General features: G+C 48.8%; 1 protein-coding gene across 4 annotated transcripts; it reads right to left on the bottom strand.

Moving 5' to 3' along the window:
* Window positions 1-1,599: 1,599 nt before the first annotated feature.
* Window positions 1,600-21,651, bottom strand: Kcnip2 (potassium voltage-gated channel interacting protein 2). Of its 4 annotated transcripts, XM_090346032.1 has the most exons (10): window positions 21,310-21,651; window positions 6,163-6,258; window positions 5,351-5,404; window positions 4,640-4,764; window positions 4,199-4,268; window positions 3,982-4,052; window positions 3,753-3,860; window positions 3,442-3,546; window positions 3,254-3,316; window positions 1,600-2,949 (listed from the first exon to the last, which is right to left on the bottom strand). In XM_090346032.1, the coding sequence occupies exons 1-10, from the start codon at window positions 21,380-21,382 to the stop codon at window positions 2,902-2,904; spliced, it is 813 nt and encodes a 270-aa protein (XP_090202158.1). In that variant the 5' UTR covers window positions 21,383-21,651; the 3' UTR covers window positions 1,600-2,901. The 4 variants fall into 4 exon arrangements, with proteins under 4 accessions (XP_090202158.1, XP_090202160.1, XP_090202159.1 ...); XM_090346034.1 differs by lacking the exons at window positions 5,351-5,404; window positions 6,163-6,258; XM_090346033.1 differs by lacking the exons at window positions 5,351-5,404; window positions 6,163-6,258; window positions 21,310-21,651 and adding an exon at window positions 16,185-16,381.
* Between the last annotated feature and the right edge of the window lie 129 nt (window positions 21,652-21,780).

The following is a 21,780-nucleotide window of genomic DNA, read 5'->3' as shown; positions in this document are numbered from 1 at the left end:
TCAGGCCAAACTCCCAACCGTTGGTATCCTTATTCTTATTCAATGCCCTAACATCCCAAGCCATCTCTCTCATCAGGCAGTTTGAAGCCAAAGCAGAAATGTCTGTGAGTTACCATCTCCATTTAATCAACAAAAAAGTCAGGCTGGAGAGGTAGCTCAAATGGGAGAGTGCCAGCAGAGGAAGCAAGGCCCATGTCAAACCTTAATCCCACTCCAACTTAAGTTAGTTTAGAATGGCATTTTTTTTTTCATTTTCTATAGCTGGAATTTTAAAAATCCTTATTTCCATGTGTTATTCCCCTTCAAAAATAAAAGCTGGGTGCTGGTGGCTCACACCTGTAATCTTAGCTACTCATGAGGCTGATATCTGAGGATTGAGGTTCAAAGTCAGCCCAGGAAGGAAAAGTCCATGAGACTCTTGGCCTCCAACTAACCAGTAAAAAGCTAAAAGTAAATTCATGATCCAAGTAGTAGAGCACTAACCTTGAACAAAAAGCTCAAGAGGAGGCCAGGAGTTTGGCACAGTACTTGCCTAGCATGCACGAAGCCCTGGGTTCCATTACTGGGTACACAGAACAGCCAGACTGGTACTGTGGCTCAAGTGGTAGAGCGCTAGCCTTGAGAACACACAAGGACAGTGTCCAGGCCCTGAGTTCAAGGCCCAGGATCAGCACAAAACCAACTAGATAGATAGATAGATATGGCACACATAGTCTTTGGGACATCCACAACTGTCCCTGTCTCCTTTCAGCACATGGGTAGGAGATTCACATTTGTCGGGGTGGGGGAGAACTGAGGTCTGATGAGTCTCCAATCATCCCAGAAACTGAATCATAAGGCATGGCCACATACAAAAAGACAAGCACTTTGGTTTTTTTTTTTGTTTTGTTTTGTTTTTACTTCTTATCAGTCTTAAGTGCTGCCCTGGAGCCTCTTTTGCTCAAGGCTAGTGCCCTACCACTTGAGCCATAGTACCACTTCCAGCTTTTTCTGAGTGGTTTATTGGAGATAAGAATCTCATAGACTTGGGCCAGGAGTTTGGCCTAGTGGTTAAAGTGCTTGCCTAGCATGCATGAAGACCCCGGTTCAATTCCTCGGTACCACATATAGAAAAAAGCCGGAAGTGGTGCTGAGGCTCAAGTGGTAGAGCTCTAGCCTTGAGAAAGTCCAAGGACAGTGCTCAGGCCCTGAGCTCAAGCCCAGGACTGGCAAAAAAAAAAAAAAAAAAAAAATCTCATAGACTTGGGGCCGGGAGTTTGGCCTAGTGGTAGAAGTGCTTGCCTAGCATGCATGAACACCCGGGTTCGATTCCTTGGTACCACATACATAGAAAAAAGCCAGAAGAGGTGCTGTGGCTCAAGTGGTAGAGCTCTAGCCTTGAGAAAGCCCAAGGCACAGGACTGGCAAAAAGAAAAGAAAAAAGAATCTCATAGACTTTTCTGGCCTGGCTGGCTTCAAACCACTGTTTTCAGATCTCAGCCTCTTGAATAGCTAGGATTACAGGAAGTATTTTGTCAAAAAATGTAAAAGGCTTTAGGCATATGAGTTTGAAGTTGTGCAGATTTTGGGGTGGGAGGGACAAAACCACAGACAGCAATGTGTGCATAGCCATAATATTTTATTGGATCAGTGTATTATTTTACAAAATATACAGAAGAGCAAAAATGCAAAGCAGTCAACAGTCTGATGGAGTGGGTAGGAGGCTCCTAGGACCCTTCCCTTCAGATTCTGGTTAACTGGGAATATGAGCTAAATAGGACAAGCAAGTATATAAAGGGTGTAGCAGCATGGCAGGGGTGCTGAAAGTGAGGTGGGACCTGGGTCCTGTGGGCCCCACCCTCTCGGTGTGTTAAGGAACATCTCTGGGTATATTGAGTAGAGGGAAAGGAGGCTATGTGCGGTAGAGCCTGGGTTGATCAAAGATTCTAATGACTGCCCCCACACTGGGTTCAGGTGCTATGCCTGCCTGCCTTTTTCCCTCTCCCCCTAAGGCATCCACTGAGAGGAGTGGTAGGACCCAAGTTCAGAAAAATCCCTGGCTCACTTCATGCCTCCAAATCAAGAGGACATGGCAAATGAAAACTCAAAGTTGTAGCCATAAAAAAAGGTGACTGGGCAGGAAAGATAGGCTGAAATTGTGGGCATCAGCCAGGATGTCTCCTACCCATCTTCTCCTGCCAACCACCATCATATATGCAGAAGGAGAGAGAGGTAGGAATTCCAGGAATGAGCCAAATAGCTGGATCCTAGGCTCTCCTAGGACACTGAGACAGGTGGTTATTGTAGATTTCTGGGATGTTTCTAAGGCCTTCCGTAAACACTGGAGACTCAGATGCTGATGATGGCCTGGGGTAGCAGGTCTGTGGAACCTGAGGGCTCATACGTGTTGACACTTTCTGTTCTCTACCCCAACCAACTCCTAAGACATAACCATGACTCAGGTCCAAGCTTTCTTCTACCTTCTTGTCTCCCTCCCAAAGATTGGTCTGTAAAGTCAGCCAGTGCCAAGGATAGAGCATTTTCTCTAAGAAAGGAGTATTGGAAAGGTTTGTGAGCTCAGGGATGGGAGAAGCACCATAGCAGGAGAACATTCTGTCTAGTGTTGTTTCTAGAGTTAGGGTGTACGGTAGGGTAGCAGGGGCACCCTCAGCACTGGGTCTCAGGCAGGAAGTAAGTGAAAGCTACTGGGAGATGGGAAGACCCTCCAAATGCACTTTTGTCCACTCTCTGGCCCCTTCAGCTCTAGGGATCTGCACTATATAAGCTCCAGGCTCTTGATCCCTACAGTCCCCAGGGTACAGCTAGGATGAGGACAGATCTGGGAAGAAAGGGTGAGGTCCACTTGGACTAGGACTAGAGCATGGTTCCCCCCAGGACATATCGTCTCCCTTCTCTGGGGAGCTAGATGACATTGTCAAAGAGCTGCATAGACCTCATGATGTTCTCGTCCTGTGGCCATGGTGTGAGGGAAGCAGATTGGAGAAAGAGAGAAAGAGGGAGAAAAGGGGGAAAAGCTTGTCAGACACAGGGAGAAGGACATTTAATCTGACCTGGGGACATTCAGAGGCAGAGGGAAAGCCAGAGAGACTTGAGATGAGGAAGGGGCAAGCCCTCCCTGACCATGAATGAAATAGTGTTGGGGGCACGGGGTGAGATAGGAAGAAACACTCTACCCAAGGAAACCTTTTCCTACATGACTGATTCAGACATGGTATCTAAACCAGGCAAATGTAGAGAGTGGGTAGGGCTGTACCTTTTGGCAAGACTCAATGAATTCCTCAATCGTCACCACACCATCCTTATTTCTATCCATCTTCTACAAGTAAGTAGCCCGGCAGAGAGAACAAAAAGGAGGAGAGAGCTTTAGTAAAAATTCAGGTAAGTTTCCCTTTGGTTCTTCCCTTGACTCCAAGACCTTCAAGCCCACCCAGCCCCAGGTACCTGGAAGAAGGTTTCCACATGTTCCCTTGGGGCCTCCTCCCGGAGTGCAGGGTATGTGTACTTGCCCATCATATCATAGATGGACTTCATGATGTCCAACATTTCCTGGTAGGCCACGAGAGAAGAAGATCCTTCCTCAGAGCCTCTAGTATCCAAACCAAGAGGTCTAGGATCTAGGACAGACCTTAGCCCTTCTTGGTGATACATAGGTGGGTTGCTTTCTTCTAAGATGGCTTTGCACCACCACCACCACCACCACCCCCTCCCCCAACCAATACAGGAACCATCCAGCCCTTCAAGCTGCCCAGCACCTCCTTGGTGATACAGCCATCCTTGTTGAGGTCATATAGGTTGAAGGCCCAATTCAGCCTGTCATCTATGGTTCCACGAAGAATCACTGACAGACCAGCCACAAAGTCCTGGGAAGGAGGGAGAGAGATCAGTGTCTTCACTCAAGCCTTTCTTTGGGTTTGGCCTGGAGATACTGGCCTTGAAGCCCCACAAGAACTGGGTTTTGCTAGTCTATCTCCCCTAGCTTACCTCAAAACTAACGGAGCCATCATGGTTGGTGTCAAAGGCATTGAAGAGAAAAGTGGCATAGGTGCTGGAGTCTATAGGGTGAGTAAGGGAATTAAGCTAGGTTTCCAGACAGGAGAGGATTTTCTGCCTCCCTGTAGCTCCCCACCCCTAAACCACCTTGGTATACCCAGCCCTACAGAGGCCTCTCCCCTAATCCCTTTAGACCTTGCCACCTCACCTCCTTGTGGAAAGAACTGAGAGTAAATCTGCTTGAAGTTCTCTTCATTTACAATTCCACTGGGGCATTCCTAGAAGGGAAGGAACAGTTTAGGGACACATAAGAAAATGGGTTTCTATTTGCTGCCCTTCCCCCACCTCACCTAGGCCAGAGACAAACAAAGGAAGGGGGAAAAAAAAAATCATGTCGACAGGGACTCATCAGGTGGCTCTAGTAATAGCAGGAAAGACTTCTTCCCCAGTGTGCAAATTAAAAGCATGCTACTAAATTAAGTCCCCCACTTTCTAGTGTGCCTCTGTTCTGGCCCTGGCTCTGAAGCTCAGGCTGGAAATATGGTCTCCAACCCATCTCCCTTCCTCCTCCTCTCAGAAGTACCCAGCTCATTTGCCCTGCCTTTTCTGCTTCAACCCTGGCCCAGTTTGGTCCTGTCTTCGAACTCACATTCTTGAAGCCCCGGTACAGGACCTGCAACTCCTTGCGCGTAAACTTGGTTTGCTCTTGCAGCTGCTCCAGACCCTCTGGCCGGTGACACACGGTGGACAGTTCAAATTCATCCTCCACGCTGTCTGCAGGAAGCGGTGGGGGGACAGCCCCACCTCAGGCCCGGCCCCTGGAACCACTCTTCAAAACCACCCACCCGTACACCCTCCTCCCTGTTTCATTTTCCACCCTGATGATCACACTGAACCCCGAGCTGAGGTAAACCTAGAAGAAGATGGTCAGCTTCAAGGCCTGTGGACGGGCTAAGGGCAGGCCTGGCCCCAGAGTGATGGGTCTGGACTCAGGGCTTGTCCTTGGGCCTACGATCCCTGGACAGAGGGAAAAGGCTCCTGACGCATCTTCTTCCCAAAAAAAGGAAGAGATGAAAAAGCAGGCACGAGAGCGCGCGCAGACACCGGAGGGTCGGTCCTCTAGTACTCCCAAGCCCAGCTCAAACACCTGCAGCCCTCGCCTTGGTAACTCCAAATCCTCCCAGTCTCCAGCCATGCCAGAGCCATGCCCCGCCCAGCTCCAGCCAGCCCCCAACCAGACCACAGCCCAGGCTCCACCACCTCCCACCTCAGCCCCGCCTCCAGCTCCCAAGGTCCAGTCCCCAGGCAAGCCCACCAGGCCCAACCCCACAGCCCCAGCCCCAGCAGGAGAGTAAGTCACCTGGATCCAGCGGGCGGGGTCTGTGGGGGCGGAGGGAGGCTGGGGCGGCTAATGCTGAAGGGAGCGAACTGTCACTGAGAAGGTGGAGAACCCGGCCCAATGAAGACCCTCCCCTTGCCCTCCCCCACACGCACAGAATCTCACAGACCTGCGTGTTGTAATGCACATACCCCAGCCCGGCGGCAAAGGCACACGTAACCAGCACACATGGAACAGAACACGGACCCCATGCACTCATTCACAACCGTCTATTTCCAAATCTACCCCCTCACAAAGATTCAAACACAAGCTCCGCTGCTACAAAACAGGCCTCGAGAGCCCAGTATGATCCTGTAGGTGAGACCCAACTAAGAAGTGGAGATTAAGAGACAAAGCAAGCCAAGTTGGGGGATCAGCTGGGACAGAAAACCAAATGATCCTGAAGGATAGCTCAGAATCTGGAGGAAGCATGGGCTCCACGGGCAATCCAAGGCCCAAATCCTAGGCTGGGCCATTGCGCAGAGTTAAGGGACTAAGAAGAGGGCTAAGACCACGGGGACCCTTACAGGTACCCGGCCCCGCCCCTGCTACACTGTCCAGGCCCACTTCAGATCCAGGCTCTGGTCTGCCAGTGGCCACGCCCAATGCCCCCTCCTCCAGAGACGTCCAGTCAGTCAGGGCCCATTCCCCCCACCCCACTTCAGCCACCTAGCACAGGGGACACCCACTCACTCTCTGGATCCCTGCGCGCGCGCGCGCGCACACGCGCGCGCGCGCACACACACACACACACACACTCAAGCCGCCCCCAGGAGCACAGCAGAGGCACTTGCTTTCACTGACTGAGGGCAGGGCTTGGGGCCCGCAGCACGGCAGCAGCTTGAGGAATCGCTGCTTCAGCGCTTTTTTAGTGGGCCCTGGAGGGTGTCCTGGGAAGAGAGAAGACCCCAGGAAGGTATATTAACTCCCACTGACCGACCCTCTGCTCTCTGTCCCTCCCTTCCTCCCTCCCTCCCCAACAAATCTACCCTGGTATGGACAGGAATTGGAGAATGGGGGGGGGAGGGAGGGAGGGAGGGTGATAGGATTGTCTAGGATGGGTTTAGGAAGTCTACTGGGAATCACAGGCAAGGAAAGTACATGGGGTGGAGCGTGGGCACTCTGTATAAGGGAACATGGCCTATGACAGTGGGGCAGGCAAAGGGCTTCTTCATTGTCTTAGATGTCACAGCTAACAATGTAAGGACTATCTGGATGCAATACTTTTCTCCTTCCTTTCCTCCCTCCCTCCCCCCTCCTTTCTCTGTCTCTGTCTCTCTCTGTCTCTGTCTCTCTCTCTCTGTCTCTCTCTCTGTCTCTCTCTCTCTCTCTCTCTCTCTCACACACACACACACACACACACACACACACACAGACAGTTAACCAGCATACATGTAACAATGAAGAATGATAAATTACAGAGAGGTGCCAGTGAAAACTTGATACCCTATAACTCACACCTGATGGCCTAATAAGCAAGCTCCAAAACACAGGCGCATATACTTTCACCTGGCAGCCTTAACATAAACCCACAAACGTGACTTAGATGAAGCCTAACACATTGAGACCCACAGAAGCTACTTCACGCAACATGATCAATACATGTAACACTAGGTGTGCTAAGGATACCGTGATACCTACTAAAGTTGCCATGTCATACCAATATTATAAGTAACCTAAGTCCCCAGGGCACCAAAGTTACCCTCACAGAGGCTTCACTGGTCCTGACTATATCCATGTTTCTTTCCTGTAACACTTCACTCCAAGGCTCTTCACCAGGTAACTTACCTCTTACCTACACGCAAAGTTTGGCCTTTTTCCAGTCCTCTTCAGTCTGACTTGTTCTTTGAAGGAGGAAGATAGTTGATTTTGAGGCAATAATATAGTAACTATTTTGATGTATTAAGAGGTTATTGAGTGAGAGTCATTGATCATGCTTCTTCCTCCTCCTTTTTTTTTTTTAAATCATGTATTCTCAGCTCTAAAGGCCTCCTAGAGTACTCGCAGCTATGCTGTTTGTTTCCCAGGCACATTTACCTCCAAATTCCTAGGTCAGAACTCAGTAGACCTTATTCACTGACTAAAATTGGTCTTAGTTCATTCCTAAATTCCCTTTAGTTATGTTATTCCTGGATCCAAGCTCCATCCCCGCCCCCAATCCATCATGGCCTCACCTTTCTGAAGGCTTCACCTTCAGAAATAGCCCTTGCTCCTCAGGGTTAACTATGAAATGGTACAGCTTCCTCCCCTCCCTCTCACTCCATCTCCTCCTACTTCAGGAGCTACAGAGAGGTGGGAGAGGAGATGGTGGGGGCAGGCGGTGACTAGGGATCGATGGTGACCTGGCCACAGGCCCAGGGCTCCATTAGTCAAGACTCTGGTTTCTCAAAGCCGGATTTGCCTGGGGCTTCTGATGGCATAGTCATCAGACTTGGGGGTGGTTCTCCCCTCTTGTATTCACCCCCTTCCTCTTGCTTGTTTGCTCCCAAGTCTTAGTCTCCTCTAGGCGCCTCTGAAGGTGGAAAGAAAAAGGGACTGCCTTTAACCTATAGGATGCTAGAATTTCCCAGATGGCCCCTCTTCCCACCAGTCTGAAGGGAAAGTTAGGGCCAACTGACTTCATCTTTTCTAGCCAGGATGAAAACAAGCTCATACAAGCCTCTAATTGTCTGTTGTCTACTCCAGTAATAGCAGAGGATGGAGGTGCGCTCTTATTGAACCTAGGACAGGAAATTCATCTTCCCTCTGTCCCCAACTTCCTTATCATCTTTCCAATTTTCTCAGGTGTCCACCCTAAAACTTTTAACTCTACCCCACCACAGTTCTTTTGTGGGGGGGGGCAGTCATGGGGCTTGAACTCTGGGCCAGGGCGCTATCACTGAGCTCTTCAGCTCAAGGCTACCACCCTACCCCTGGAGCCACAGCCCCACTTCCCATTTTCTAGTGGTTAACTGGAGATAAGAATCTCAGGCTCTTTAGTACCTGGGCTGGCTTTGAACCGTGATCCTCAGATCTCAGCCTCCACCATGGTTCTTGACTATCTTGTTTGTCCATGGAATTACTGGGCAACATTACTGAACCCTGAAGGGCTGAACAGTTCTTGATGTGAAGAGGAAGGTGAGGCCAAACTCTAGGTTTGGTGAGGTAGAGATGTTCTCCTCTTTGAGGTGGGATGGGGAAGTGACTTTCTACTTCCAGTACTGAAGACCTGGAGACCACTATGCCCTTGCCTGATAGGAGTTTAGAAAAGGCAAGGGGTCTGGGAAGTAGAGTGCCTAATCAGACCCATTCCTTAAACCTCCTGGTCAGAGCAAAGCTATACACACTCCATTCAAAATGCTCCCACTCCTGTGCCTCCAGAACTCCCTCCCATCCTGGAAATATTACCGAATACCCAGAGAGGCTCAGCCATATCCCCTGTTCTGCTTGGACATGAAAGCCACATGCCCAGTCATTCTGACACATGCAATCACATATCTGTCACATACACAGGCTTTTACAGATGACATACTTTGTCATCTCTTATATAGGAACACACAGTGACACTCTACGTCTATACCCTGGTTTTTGTTTGTTTTGCCAGTCCTGGGCTTAAGCTGGGGGTCTGAGCACTGTCCTTGGACTTTCTCAAGGCTAGAGCTCTACCACTTGAGCCTCAGCACCATTTCTGGCTTTCTCTATGTATGTGGTACCAAGGAATCGAACCCAGGTCTTCGTACATACTAGGCAAGCACTCTACTACTAGGCCAAACTCCCTGCCCCTACACCCTGGTTTTATACATACCCTGTAACTATACAGCAGGATGGGGGTGTGGAGTCACTAACATCTTCATACCGTTGTGGGATCTTGGCTCCAAAAGGGACTTGCCCTGCCATTTTCTCAGGATCTTTGGAACCTCTCTCTTCTACTTCAAACATCTCTTGCCTGCCTCCAGATTCCCCTTACCTCCTACCTCCTCCTCTCCACACTCCTGTCCTCCCTGACAAGAAACCTTATGCCTCATTCCCACCTTCCCTTGCCCAGACTGCCTGGAAGAGCCCTGTTCTCTGTCCCAGACAGACCCTGTTCCCAGACTAAAACGTCTTCCCTCCCCCATATATCCATCACTCACCTGCTCACCCTGGGTCCCCATGAAGATGGTGCAACCCCCTTCCCAACACTGCGGAGTGCTGCCCCTGCTGCAGCCAGCAGCTCAGACAAGCCCAGACACCTGCGTTACCTTCCAAGGAGACGGGCTCAAAGAGACCAAACTGTTCCAGGACCTTGACGAACAGCGCGAGGACCACAAGCACAGCGACCATCTCCAGCCCTTCCAGGTTCATGGTGGGCCCGGGGCATGGCCCCCAACAAGCTGAGGCTCAGACACAAATGGCCCACTGCTTCACACTACTTCCCCCCAGGCTTCCCTGACCCAGTAGGACCGCCCTGCACTCTCCCTCCCCGACTCCCGCCCTGGGTCTCCTCCCTCACCACTCCCCCGCCTCTGCCCCACAGCTCAAAGCCACAGCCACAGCCTCTTCCTCTTCTACTACATGGGGACACTTCAGCCTTTGAACTGGCTACGTCCTCGGGAACTTTTGCTGCAAAGGAGATGGTCACAGAAGAAGGTAACAAACAGCCTCTTGTCCCTGAGAGCTCCTCCCAGACACCTGGTGGCCACTCTGTGCCACAGGAAGGGGATGGATGGACAGAGCTGCTGTACTCAGAAGGCAAGTAAAGGCAAGGTGCATGTATGAATGACACTATGATCTGCACACAGGGATATATTAGGGGTATCTGGGTGTTTTCCCATATGCCCCTTTCATGTGTGTTTACCTGTGGTGGTACACTTGTCACAAAAAGTGTGTGTTTTGTAGATGATCGACATGGAGCCTGGGTGTCTGAAAGATGCATGTGAGTGTGTGCCAATAGTTATGTGTGAAGTGTGGTAGATATGGGTGTGTTGTTTGATTGGGAAACTGGGTCTGCACTGTGGAACTGTATTGGCATGGAGTTGTGGGAGACTATCAGGGGGTGGAGAAGGCAACGACCTCTCCTGTCAGGAGGATACTACCAACACCAACATCGATCAAGGTTGCCATGGAGACTGTGAGGAGGAAGCACTCTCTTCCCACAGGCCACAGACAGCGAAACTGAGGCCCAAGGGAGGAGAGCTATATACATAACCTCTTACTCCCTTCAAGACTGTCTGGGAAGGAGATTGTGGTTGCCTTTGGGACCAAGACAGATAACCTCTTTTGGGAAAGGGGGTTTCAGCTCCCACTCCTTCTCGCTGGGTCCTCCACTGGGAAATGCCAAAGCCCAGACTGCTCTTGGGAACTGATATGCTGATAGAGAAGCCCTAGAGGTGGTGGTGGGTGTGTAAAAGGGGTGTGTAAGGCCTGCAGAGACAGTAAGCCAGAAGACAAAGGCTTCTACACTAGTAATGTTGACCAGTACCACCACTGCCAGTGATTGAACACTCACTATTCACTAGATGGAAAGCCTCACCCTGCCAAATTGGCTCTCTTCTTAAAAAGCATGCCCCCCTAGGAGACTTAGTTTAGGAGGACTGACCCTGGGACCAGACTCCCCCCCCCCACCATCAGTTGTAGGACTTGAACTTTGGGCCTGAGTGCTGTCCTTGAGCTCTTCAGCTCAAGGCTAGCACTGTACCACATTGAGCCACAGCGTCACTTCTGATTTTCTGGTGGTTAACTGGAGATAAGTATCTCATGGACTTTTGTGCCTAGGCTGGCTTTGAACTGAGATCCTCAGATCTCGGCCTCCTGAATAGCTAGGATTACAGGCGTGAGCTACTTGTGCCTGGCTGAACCCTCTCTCTTGTCTAATTCTGAGATGGATGTATCTCAACCAGCTTTGTGATAGGGGCCATTTCCCACAGCTCTGGTTAAGGATCACTGATTTGCAGTTTTGCATATCCACCACTGGGGGTCAGCCATTTACCTCACACTACATCTTACCCCTTTTCCTTTCCCAATTCCTCCTTGGTTCTTTGCCTGCCTACCTTCCCTACTAAGGAAATGAGGAAATAAGTTGAGGTTGCTTTCAGTTCCTCATTCCTTAGAGGTTACTAATTTACAAGTGGAATTGGCAAATATATCCCTATGACTATCCAAATTCCATTCATAAAATTCAATACCTTTCTTCCACCATCAACAGGTGGTCAGCCAGTTTGGCCACTTATTGTCCCTCAAGCAAACGTAGTTGTATCTCTGTACCTTTGGTCCTGCTATCCTCTCTGTCTGGGATGTCTGGCATGCTGCTTTCCCCCTATCTTACAATTCTCAGTTACCCTTTAGGTAAATTTCCTTTGCCCTTTGTTATCTTCAGATCTTAGCAGTCTACTAATTCCTTGATCTACCATATTCCTTGAGCCTCAAAACTCAGCACTTTTTTTTTTTTTGCCAGTCCTGGGGCTTGAACTCAGGGCCTGAGCACTGTTCTTGAGCTTTTTCCTCAAGGCTAGTACTCTGCCACTTGAGCCACAGCACCATTTCTGGCTTTTTATATGTATGTGGAACCGAGGAATTGAACCCGGGTCTTCATTCAGCATTTAATTTTGTGTTGCTATTAGTAAATGGATGTGGTGTAGCACAAGAATAGCATCATGGGCCCAGGTGCCAGGGTTTTTTTGTTGTTGTTGTTTGTTTGTTTTGCCTGGTCCTGGGGCTTGAACTCAGGCCCTGAGTGCTATCCTTGGGCTTTCTCAAGACTAGAGCTCTACCACTTGAGCTATAGCACCATTTCCGGCTTTTTCTATGTATATGTGGTACCAAGGAATTAAACCCAGGTTTTCGTGCATGCTATACAAGCACTCTATCACTATCCCAAACTCCAGGCCCCTAATCAGAATACAAGCTTAAAAAAAAGTTAGCTTCTCTCATTTTTTCCTTTTTTTTTTTTTTTGCCAGTCCTGGGGCTTGAACTCAGGGCCTGAACACTGTCCTTTGCTCCAGGCTAGTGCTCTGCTACTTGAGCCACAGGGCCACTTCTGGTTCATTCTTTCTTTTGTCAGTCATGGACTTGAATTCTGTGCCTGGGCACTGTCTCTGAGCATTTCAACTCAAGGCTACTGTCCTACCCCTTGAGCCACAGTGCCACTTCCAGTTTTCTGGTGATTAATTGGAGATAAGAGTCTCACAGACTTCTTAGTGTCCGGGCTGGCTTTGAACCATGATCCTCAGATCTCAGCCTCCTGAGTACGTAGGATCACAGGCATGAGCCACCATGCCCGGCTACTTCTGGCTTTTTCTATGTATGTGGTACCAAGAATTCAAAACCAGGCTTCGTGCATGCTAGGCAAGCATTTTACTACTAGACCAAACTCCCAGCCTTTTTTCTTCCTTTTTTTTTTTTTTTGCCAGTCCTGGGCTTGAGCTCAGGGCCTGAGTACTGTCCTTGGACTTTCTCAAGGCTAGAGCTCTACTGCTTGAGCCTCAGCACCACTTCCGGTTTTTTTCTATGTATGTGGTACCGAGGAATCGAACCTGGGTCCCTTTTTCTTCCTTTTTTAATACCAGACCTGAGGCTTGAACTTAGTGCCTAGGTTCTATCCCTGAATTTTTGTGCTCAAGATTAATGCCTTACCACTTGAACCACAGCTCAACTTCTGTTTGTTTGGGTTTTTTTGCTGGTGAACTGGAGGTAAGAATCTCCCTGACTTTCCTGCCCAGGCTGATTTAGAACTGAAATCCTCCCATTTTGGCCTGAGTAGCCAGGATCACAGGCATGAGTCACAAGTGCCCAGTCCATTGGTTCTTAACTCAAATGTCAATGGGCAACCTTAAAAAAGGGATTGGATTTTTTTTTGAGCCTACTTTGTATTCTGGATACCAAAAGTGCAACTTGGTACTCATAATAAATGACATATAGAATGTATTATTCCTGTTTTCACAGCTAACATGGTCAAGGTGAATATACTCATTTGTTTGATTAAAAAACTGAGGTTCATCCAGTGAGTTTTCCTAAATTAATTTCAGCTGATATTGATACTGACTTTGACTATACCAGTGGTCTTCCAGATCTCTCAAGATGACTTTGCATTGAGTGTGAGGTGCCAAGATGTCCTGGGAAGCCAGGGGCTGGTGGCTCATGTTTATAATCCTAGCTGTTAAAGAGGCTGAGATCTGAGGATTGTGTTCAAAGTCAGCCTGGGTAGGAAAGTCCATAAGCTTCTTACCTCCAGTTAAATACACACACAAAGCCAGAACTTGATCTGTGGTTCAAATGAAAGAACACTAGCCTTAAGTGAAAACACTCAGGGATAGTGTTCAGGCACTGAGTTCAAACCCTAGGACTGGCACATGCATGCATGTATCCAAGTGTGTGTGCGCGCGCGTGCACACACGCACACACACACACACACACATACACATGCAAGCACGCACACAAAAGTCTTGGGCTAACTATAACCCAGTTTATGTTGGGAGAGCTAAGGATGATAAAACCTCTTTCTCAATCACAGATCTCTTTGAGAAGTTGGCCTATATTTGATTTCCCTGTCCCACTGAACTTAGTTCTTTACCCCAAAGAGTGATTTTCCCCCCCTGCTGATTCTAAGAACTGAACTCAAGGCCTTGCACCTACTAGGCAAAATTCTATGCCAGTTGAAGCATGTCCCCAGACCCAGGAGTGAAATATCAATGGAAGCACTTCAGGTAGATGAGAACTCAGGCAAAACCATGATGTAGCATTAGGTTAGTTTGTTTTTTTTTCTAGATCCCTCATCTTACCACCACACTACTGCTATCATTTAGTCACTCATCTCCCAGAGTTGGAACAAACTGGGCACAGTTGTTCGTGCCTGTGATCCTGGCTGCTCAAGAACCTGAGATTGGGAAGATTCTAATTCAAAGCCAGCCCAAGCAAAGTAGTTAGTGAAACTCCCATCTCAACAGAAGAGGCTGGGACTGGTGATGCATACCTGTTGTCTCACTATGGCAGGAAGCATAGACAGGAGGTCATGATGCAAACTGACTAGAGAAAAAAGCAAGACCCTATCTCAGAAAGTAACCAAAACAGAAAGGGCTGAATACCTGAAGAGCTGACTTCAAACCCTAGTGTAGCAAAACAAAAAACCTAGAATAACCTTGTGGAGGAAACTGCCCTATGCCACTTGCTCCCTCACTGTAACCCAGTGAGTAAAGACACCAAAGTCAGGGCTGGGAGTTTGGCCTAGTGGTAGACTGCTTGCCTAGCATGCATAAAGACCGGGATTTCATTCCTTCGTACCACATGCACAGAAAAAGCCAGAAATGGTGCTGTGGCTCAAGCGGTAGAGCTCTAGCCTTGAGAAAGTCCAAGGACAGTGTTCAGGCCTCAAGCCCTGGACTAGCAAAAAAAAAAAAAAAAAAAGAGTTGGGCACAGGTAGTGCACACCTATAAATCTAGCTAATCTGGAGGCTGAGATCTGAGGATCAAGTTTCAAAGCTAGCCTCAGCACAAAAAGGCCTGAGACTTTTATCGCCAATTAACCTCTAGAAAATGGGAAGTGGGGCTTAGCTTAAGGGTAGGGCGGTAGCCTTAAGCTGAAGAGCTCAGGGACAGCACCCAGGCCTAGAGTTCAAGCCCCATGACCCCCCCCCCAAAAAAAGACACCAAAGTCCTTTCCTTAGTCCCCTAGACCCATTCCGTCCCAGCTAAAGCCAAAGACATGGCAGCCCCCAGCTGCATGAGGTGATTAATGACCTCCCTAGAAACTGGGTCTATTTTGGGTCCTGGAAGTCATGCCTGTAATGATTGAGAGCTGGCCCCGCCTGGCTCCAGCCATCTGTCACTGGAGACAAGCCCAAGCAGGGGTTTGGGGGACACAGTCTTCTCAGGAGATTTCCAACAACAAGGCTCTGGTTCAGCTCCATCTCCCCTCCTTCTGAGGCTGTATGGCAAGGAGTAGCCATATGTTCTGCCTATACTCCAAGAGCTCAAGTGGGGCCATATAGAGCCAGAGAACTAAGATCCTGGAATGCCATAGGGTTGCCAGTCTGTTGCAGTCTCCCTGAGCCCAGGTGGGGATCCAGGTGGGTTCTGTGGACCCTGCTCAGATAGCGTTAAGGAAACCCAAGTGGAAGTGTGCACAAATGCCAGCAGTTCCACATGAAACCTACAATACACGTTCTAAGTTCCACAAACTCTACATCAAGGTGTAACTTCACAAAGGTTATATAAGCAATGTAGTGACTCAGGACTCCAACACACCCCTAAAGCAGAGAACTCCAGGTAATCCCAGGGACATGCCCACCCCCGAATGTGCAGGTCCAGTGGTTACAATGGGGATGGCAAAACATCAGCAATGCACAACTTAGTGCATGAATACACACTACTTCAAACAGACAAAACAGTGACATGTACTCCTATCCATCCTGTCACATGTGAACTCACTGGCTGAATTCATGTTGGTTTAGTCTCATCTCAGGGTTTCTTTCTTCTGGACACGGGTTGCTCCATCATCTTAAAACCCCCTTTAACCTAAGCACCACACTTTTTCTCAGCTCAGCAGCAAGCTAAGCTTAATGTGCATGCTCTGGCCCTTAGGTGAGCACCACCCCCCACTTCATTCCAATGAAAAGTCCTTCCCCCTCTACCATTGTGAGGGTCCTTGAGGCGCCCTCCCCTTCTCCTTTCTTCTTTGAAGAGCCTTACCTTTTCCTCCTTCTTAGTAAGGGATTCCATCCCTTGCCCTTCAAACCCTTTTTATTTGAGGGGTCCTGCTCTGTCTCTGTGAATGGCCCTTCTCCTCACCTCTGAAAGGATCCTATCCCACCACTTCACTCACTTTTGGGGAAGGGTCCTACCCCTCCCTTCCCTTCTCCATACCTGGCGACAATGATCCAGCCACCAGCTGATAGAGGGATCGCGCTGCCTGCCCCAACGGGCTCCGGCACCTGCGGGGGCAGCGGTTCATGGTTCAGCTGAGTCTGTGGCCAAGCTCCGCCCCCAAGGTACAGGCCAAGAGGGCGGTCTCCACCCCCTCTTCTATGAGGGCTCTGTGTGGGCAGCGCCGGAGGGCGTGGCCCACAGGCAGAGAACTTGATTCTCTGTTCTATTCGAACCTGTCATCTGAAGTACCCACCCCCAAATTCCTAGAATGGGGCGAGCTGGAGGGGTAATGCAAAACCTCCTCACCGCCTTTTCTCCCACCCTCTTCTGTATTTCTGATAAAGTAGCCGGTTACACACTCCCAGATTTTGGGAGAAGTAGAAGATGGGGAATAAGTCTTATTGTCCCTCTTCTGCTGCTGCCTCTCCCCCACCTCCACCCCTCCATATTGCCACAAAGATGCTAAGGGGTAAGAGGACATAGTTGTCATGGCAACTCTCCACACTTCCATACTTCCTGAATCAATGGGAGAAAAAACAAGCAAGAGGAAGGAAACACAGACAGACCAGCTTGTTAGTGTGGCAAAGAAGAGACAGTAGGGCTGGGTACCCATTGCCACCCAGTCCTGGCTCCAAGTCCTTTTTTATAACTTTTTACCTTTCCATCCAGGTCCAGCAGGTTCAAAGACTTGATCATCCTTACACTAACTGCCACACAAATGCCTCAAGTGGAAGCTTAATTATCCTTCTCTCTGCCCTAATTTCTTTCCCTGGCTTATCTCTACCAGGTAAGACCCAAAGGAACCCTCTTCCAGGATCTCTGAATGCTTTCAGACTCCTGGGAATGCCTACAGAAAATATAATCCCATTCCTCTGACAGGTATCCTTTTTCTTGGAGGTGGAGTTTGGGAAAGTGTATATTTTTTTTCATATATTTTTTACTGTAATTAATAGAAGGGTTACATGATATTTGCCAGATAGATGGTGCATGAATTCCCATACATTGATATTCTTTCACATGTCTTGGTCCCCATTTCCCTCCCCCCCAACCCCACCCCTCATCTTATTTTCCCCGTTCCCTATCCAATTTCAGATAACAGAATACAAATATATCCGATATATCAGCTAACAAAGTGAGATAGTGTAACAATATGAGATAACCAAGGGGCAGCAAAAGTGATGAGAGATAACCTAATACCTTAAGAACAATAATCATTCATTATATGACTTATGTTTACATCAAGGGAAAGTGTATATTTAAGAGGAGATTTTAAGTACTGTTCATTTTGCCCACTTGATCTGGCCAGTCTCCCCTTGGAATTAGTTCCGTAGGCATGTCTTCTGTAAGCCACACGGGGGCGCCCCACTCCCAGCAAGAACACCTATAGCTAGAGGGACAGGACTCCCCCAGCTCCTAGTCCCAGGGTTCAGCACAGGCCTGCCCTGTCAGATCCCCTCTTTCCATCTTCTGTCCTTTCTCTGCTTCTCAGATATGGTCCCTACTGATTGAGATATTTTTCCACTGTGTGGAAATGCCAAGGGGCCCAGAAGGGGTAGGGCTTGGATCTTCAGTCCTCCCCACCCCCACCCAAATACTCCCCCACTCCTCTCCTTTCCTCCCACGTGGCCTCACTATATGAAAGTATTTTCCAGCTCTGGGTTGAGCTTAGGGCAGAGTAGGGAAAGATGGCTGCCAGAGGAATCCAGAATGTCCTAAGGACAACTCTAGGGTATCTCACCTAATGGACGTGAATGGTAGAGCTGGAGACTACTCTTTTATCAGATCCCAGGAATCCCTCCTGCACAGAGAAAGGAAGCAGAGGCCTGAAGCAAGCTTCAGCACCGAGGACAACTCTCCTTCAGATTTCAACTTAGGCAATTCAGAGAGCTCAATGCTGTTAACACTGTGGTAACAAACCCATTAGCATCCTGTTACTAATTAAGCTGGCTTTCCAGATTGGCCCTGGTAGACCTCTAATTCTACTTCTCAAGTCACATGGAGCTATCTATAGCAAGTATGCCAATGATCTGGACCATTATCGTGGATGCTTGTCAACATTTGACCTTGGGGCTTACTTAGGGCCTCCTACTCCTTTGGCTTTTTGGCTCAAGGCTGACACTCTACCACTTGAGCCACCCCTCCACTTCTGGCTTTTTGCTAGCTAACTGGAGATAAAATGTCTCACAGACTTTCTGCCTGAACTTTTTTTTTTTTGGCCAGTCCTGGGATTTGAATTCAGGGCCTGGGCACTATCCTTGGGCTTTCTCAAGGCTAGTGCTATACTACTTGAGCCTCAGTACCACTTCTGGCTTTTTCTAAGTATGTGGTACCAAGGAATCGAAACTGGGTCTTCGTGCATGCTAGGCAGGCACGCTACCACTAGGCCATGCTCCTGGCCCCTGGACTGGTTTTGAACTGAAATCCTCAGATCTGAGTAACTAGGATTACAGGCATGAACCATTAGCATCCAGCTACTTGGCCTTCTTTTTGACTTTGGGAAGTTGGCAGCAGGAAGGCAGGAAGTAGTATTCCCTACTTTGCAGATAAGAAAAACGAGGAAACCAATGGTAGTTCTAAGCCAGCCCAGGCACTAAAGTCCAAGAGACTCATCTCCAATTAATCTCTAGAAAATGGGAAGTGGGGCTGTGGCTCTAAGGTAGGGTGATAGATTTGAGGTTAAGAGCTCAAGGACAGCATCCAGGCCCAGAGTTCAAGCTCCATGACCAACACGAGAGAAAAAGAAAGAAAGAAAGAAAGAAAGAAAGAAAGAAAGAAAGAAAGAAAGAAAGAAAGAAAGAAAGAAAGAAAGAAAGAAAGAAAGAAAGAAAGAAAAGAAAAGAAAGAAACAAAGAGAGAAAGAGAGAGAGAAAGAAAGGAAAGAGAGAGAGAGAGAGAGAAAGAAAGAAAGAAAGAAGCGAGAGAAAGAAAGAAAGAAGAGAGAGAAAGAAAGGGAATCATTCCATTCTGACTGATCTGAAGTGGTATACCTTCAAATACAAATGATTCCTAACCTCCATACTATCATTTTTTAGTTATGTGGCTTGAACTTGGGGCCTGAGTACTATCCCTGAGCTTTTTGCCTCAAGGTGAGCACTTTACCACTTTGAGTCAAAGTACCACTTCTGGTACTGCCCAGGCTGGCTTTGAATGGTGATCCTCAGGTCTCAGCCTCCTGAGGAGCTAGGATTACAGGTGTGAACCATCAGCACACCAGGTTCAACTCAGTACCTTTTTTTCTTTTTTGAGAAAGCACTGTCCTTGGGCCTTTTCAAGGCTAGTGCTATAGCACTTGAGTCACAGCACTACTTCTGGCTTTTTCTATGTATGTGGTACTGAGGTCTTTGAGCATGCTAGGCAAGAACTCTACCACTAGGCCAAACTCCCCGCCCCCTAATATCTTGATTCAGATAAAGAGAGAATGATTTCATTAAAGGGGAGAATCAAGCAGAAAGCAAATACTGATAAGTGGGTATGTTAATAAGGACCCTTGAGCCCTTACTACTCTGAAGAATCCTGAGCTGTGAGTGGGAACAGAATTCATAGTACAGCCAGATAGCAAACCCTTGGAGTTCACTCAGATCTGAGAAATATCTGGGGCACATCTGGCACTGTCATATATCTGGGGACTGCATGAGTTAATGTTCTCCCTTTTAGGGATCTTGGCATAACAACTAGGATCTCCCAGGATCACTGAGTTAGGTAGACACTTAAGACACCATATCCTTGTATCCTCCCCCACTCCCAGGTCTCAACAGGACTCCATTTAGGCAAGGTAAGGATCATGATCTCCCTTCACCTTTGTTTCAGCCTCAGGAGAGACAGCTTTTCTCCTCCGGCTGAGTTCTCATGAAGGCTGCACAATGCAACACAAAAATACACATGTATATGGGAATGTACACAAAGGAAGAGTCATCTACACAAAACATGGACAGATCTACTATACCTAGAAATACACAAATGCACAGAGGCACTGGTATCACATACCTCCCAAAGTAGGAAAGAGGAAGTCTGGGTAGCAGTGTGCTTTGGGGGAGATACAAGGAGAACCTCGCTGCAGTTCCCAGGCTTAGAGCTTCTGTCTCTAGCTCTGGAAGGAGACAAGATGTGTTTTCTTTGGGGACTGGATGAAGTTCTGAAAGCGTTTGGGGGGAGTAAAGAAACTTCAGAGAAGAAGAATCTAATTTTTTCCTAGGGAAGGGGCTGAATCCAGCACTAATCAAAGCTTTCCTATAGGAACCAAATATTGGAAATGTAGCATGTTTCTAGGAGTATGTCTGGGCTGCTGGATCCTAGAGCCCCTCTTTGGGTCCACCTGCCTTTTTGAATAAAACTTGGGGAAGAAGTGGGGGTACACTGAAGACCTCCATCTACACCAGGAAACCAGAGCGGTAGCAAGGGTAAGAAACATGAAGACTCACAGAGCCTCACTACAGTCATTACACATGAAAGTATACACCAACACCAAATGCTAATATAACCCACATAGTTTCACAATCATGAAACAACCCAATCAACGTTAGTAAATGTGTGTCCCAAGATAAGTCTTATAAAGAGACAAATCAACATAAAATGAAATCCTGACACATTATGGTAATCACATATCCCTTCATACAGAATCAGACACTAAAAGCACACAGTTGTGTGTACAACAGACATACATGGTCAAAACAACAAGCACAACCAGGGCCCTATACAACCTCACTCAACAGATGATAGGATCATAGTCACACTGTCACAGCCGACACACTCAACCTAGCTGTCACCAAGCTCACAGGCACATGGCAACCAGCTGTGGGAGGTGCACACATACATACACAGACACACATAAAATGACAGGCGCTCACAGCACGTAACACCTCCCACTCCAGACACACTCCTAGCCCTGTGTCATACACTCCCACACCTCCTGGCTCCCTACACCTGCCCCACTTGCTCAAGACCCCCCTTTACCCCCAGGCTTTGAACCTCTGGGTCTTGCTGCTCAGATCAGTTTGGGAAGGTCGCTGGGAATGGGACAAAGTACGAATAGGGGCCAGGTCAGAGGTTAGAGAGGTGGAAGGGTCTTGAGGTAGGGGAGATAGAACCAACCCGCCCTTCTGAGACCCCTGTGCCACCGACTCACCGGTAAGCTGGTCATAGGATCCATCCAGATCTCGGGAATCGGACAAACTCTCCTTGCGGCCCTGGCCCCGCATGGCCCCCGGCGCCCCGCTCCCTCTGGGTCGTGGGAGGGGGCGCCGGGTGGCCTGGGTAGGGTGCTCACACGGCGCCCCCTGGCGGCCTAGTGCGCTGCAGGGACTAGGGGTCGGGAGAGTAGGATCTGGGGCTGTCTAGAGACAGACCCGTGTCCTCGGATCCACCTGGGGGTCCCAGGGCAGGAGCAGGAGGCTCAGGCAGCAAGTGAGCACAGAGCCCGAGGCAGAGCTGGGCGCAGAGCTGAAGCTGAAGCCCAACCGCCTCTCTTCCCGCCCCCTCCCCGCGGCTGTCACTGCCGCCTCCCCCCTTCAGCGCTGCCGGGATTGGCTCCCCCTACCCCCGCCCCCCACCCTCGGCAGATCGGAGGAGGCATCCGGTGAAAGGGTGAACTGGAAAG

This window comes from Megascapheus bottae, chromosome 15 (genome assembly GCF_031878675.1).
Source record: "Megascapheus bottae isolate mThoBot1 chromosome 15, mThoBot2.hap1, whole genome shotgun sequence".
Lineage (NCBI taxonomy): Eukaryota > Metazoa > Chordata > Mammalia > Rodentia > Geomyidae > Megascapheus > Megascapheus bottae.
The sequence above is the reverse complement of the archived record's forward strand: the minus strand, read 5'-3'. Positions and strand labels throughout refer to the sequence as shown.

Excerpts from the sequence above, each read along its gene's own strand:
- Kcnip2 (XM_090346032.1), bottom strand. The coding sequence starts at position 21,382 with ATGCGGGGCCAGGGCCGCAAGGAGAGTTTGTCCGATTCCCGAGATCTG. Across the intron at positions 4,053-4,198 it reads TCAGTTCTTTCCACAAGGAG|ACTCCAGCACCTATGCCACT; the intron begins GTGAGGTGGCAA and ends CTCACCCTATAG. Across the intron at positions 3,547-3,752 it reads ATGGCTGTATCACCAAGGAG|GAAATGTTGGACATCATGAA; the intron begins GTGCTGGGCAGC and ends GTGGCCTACCAG.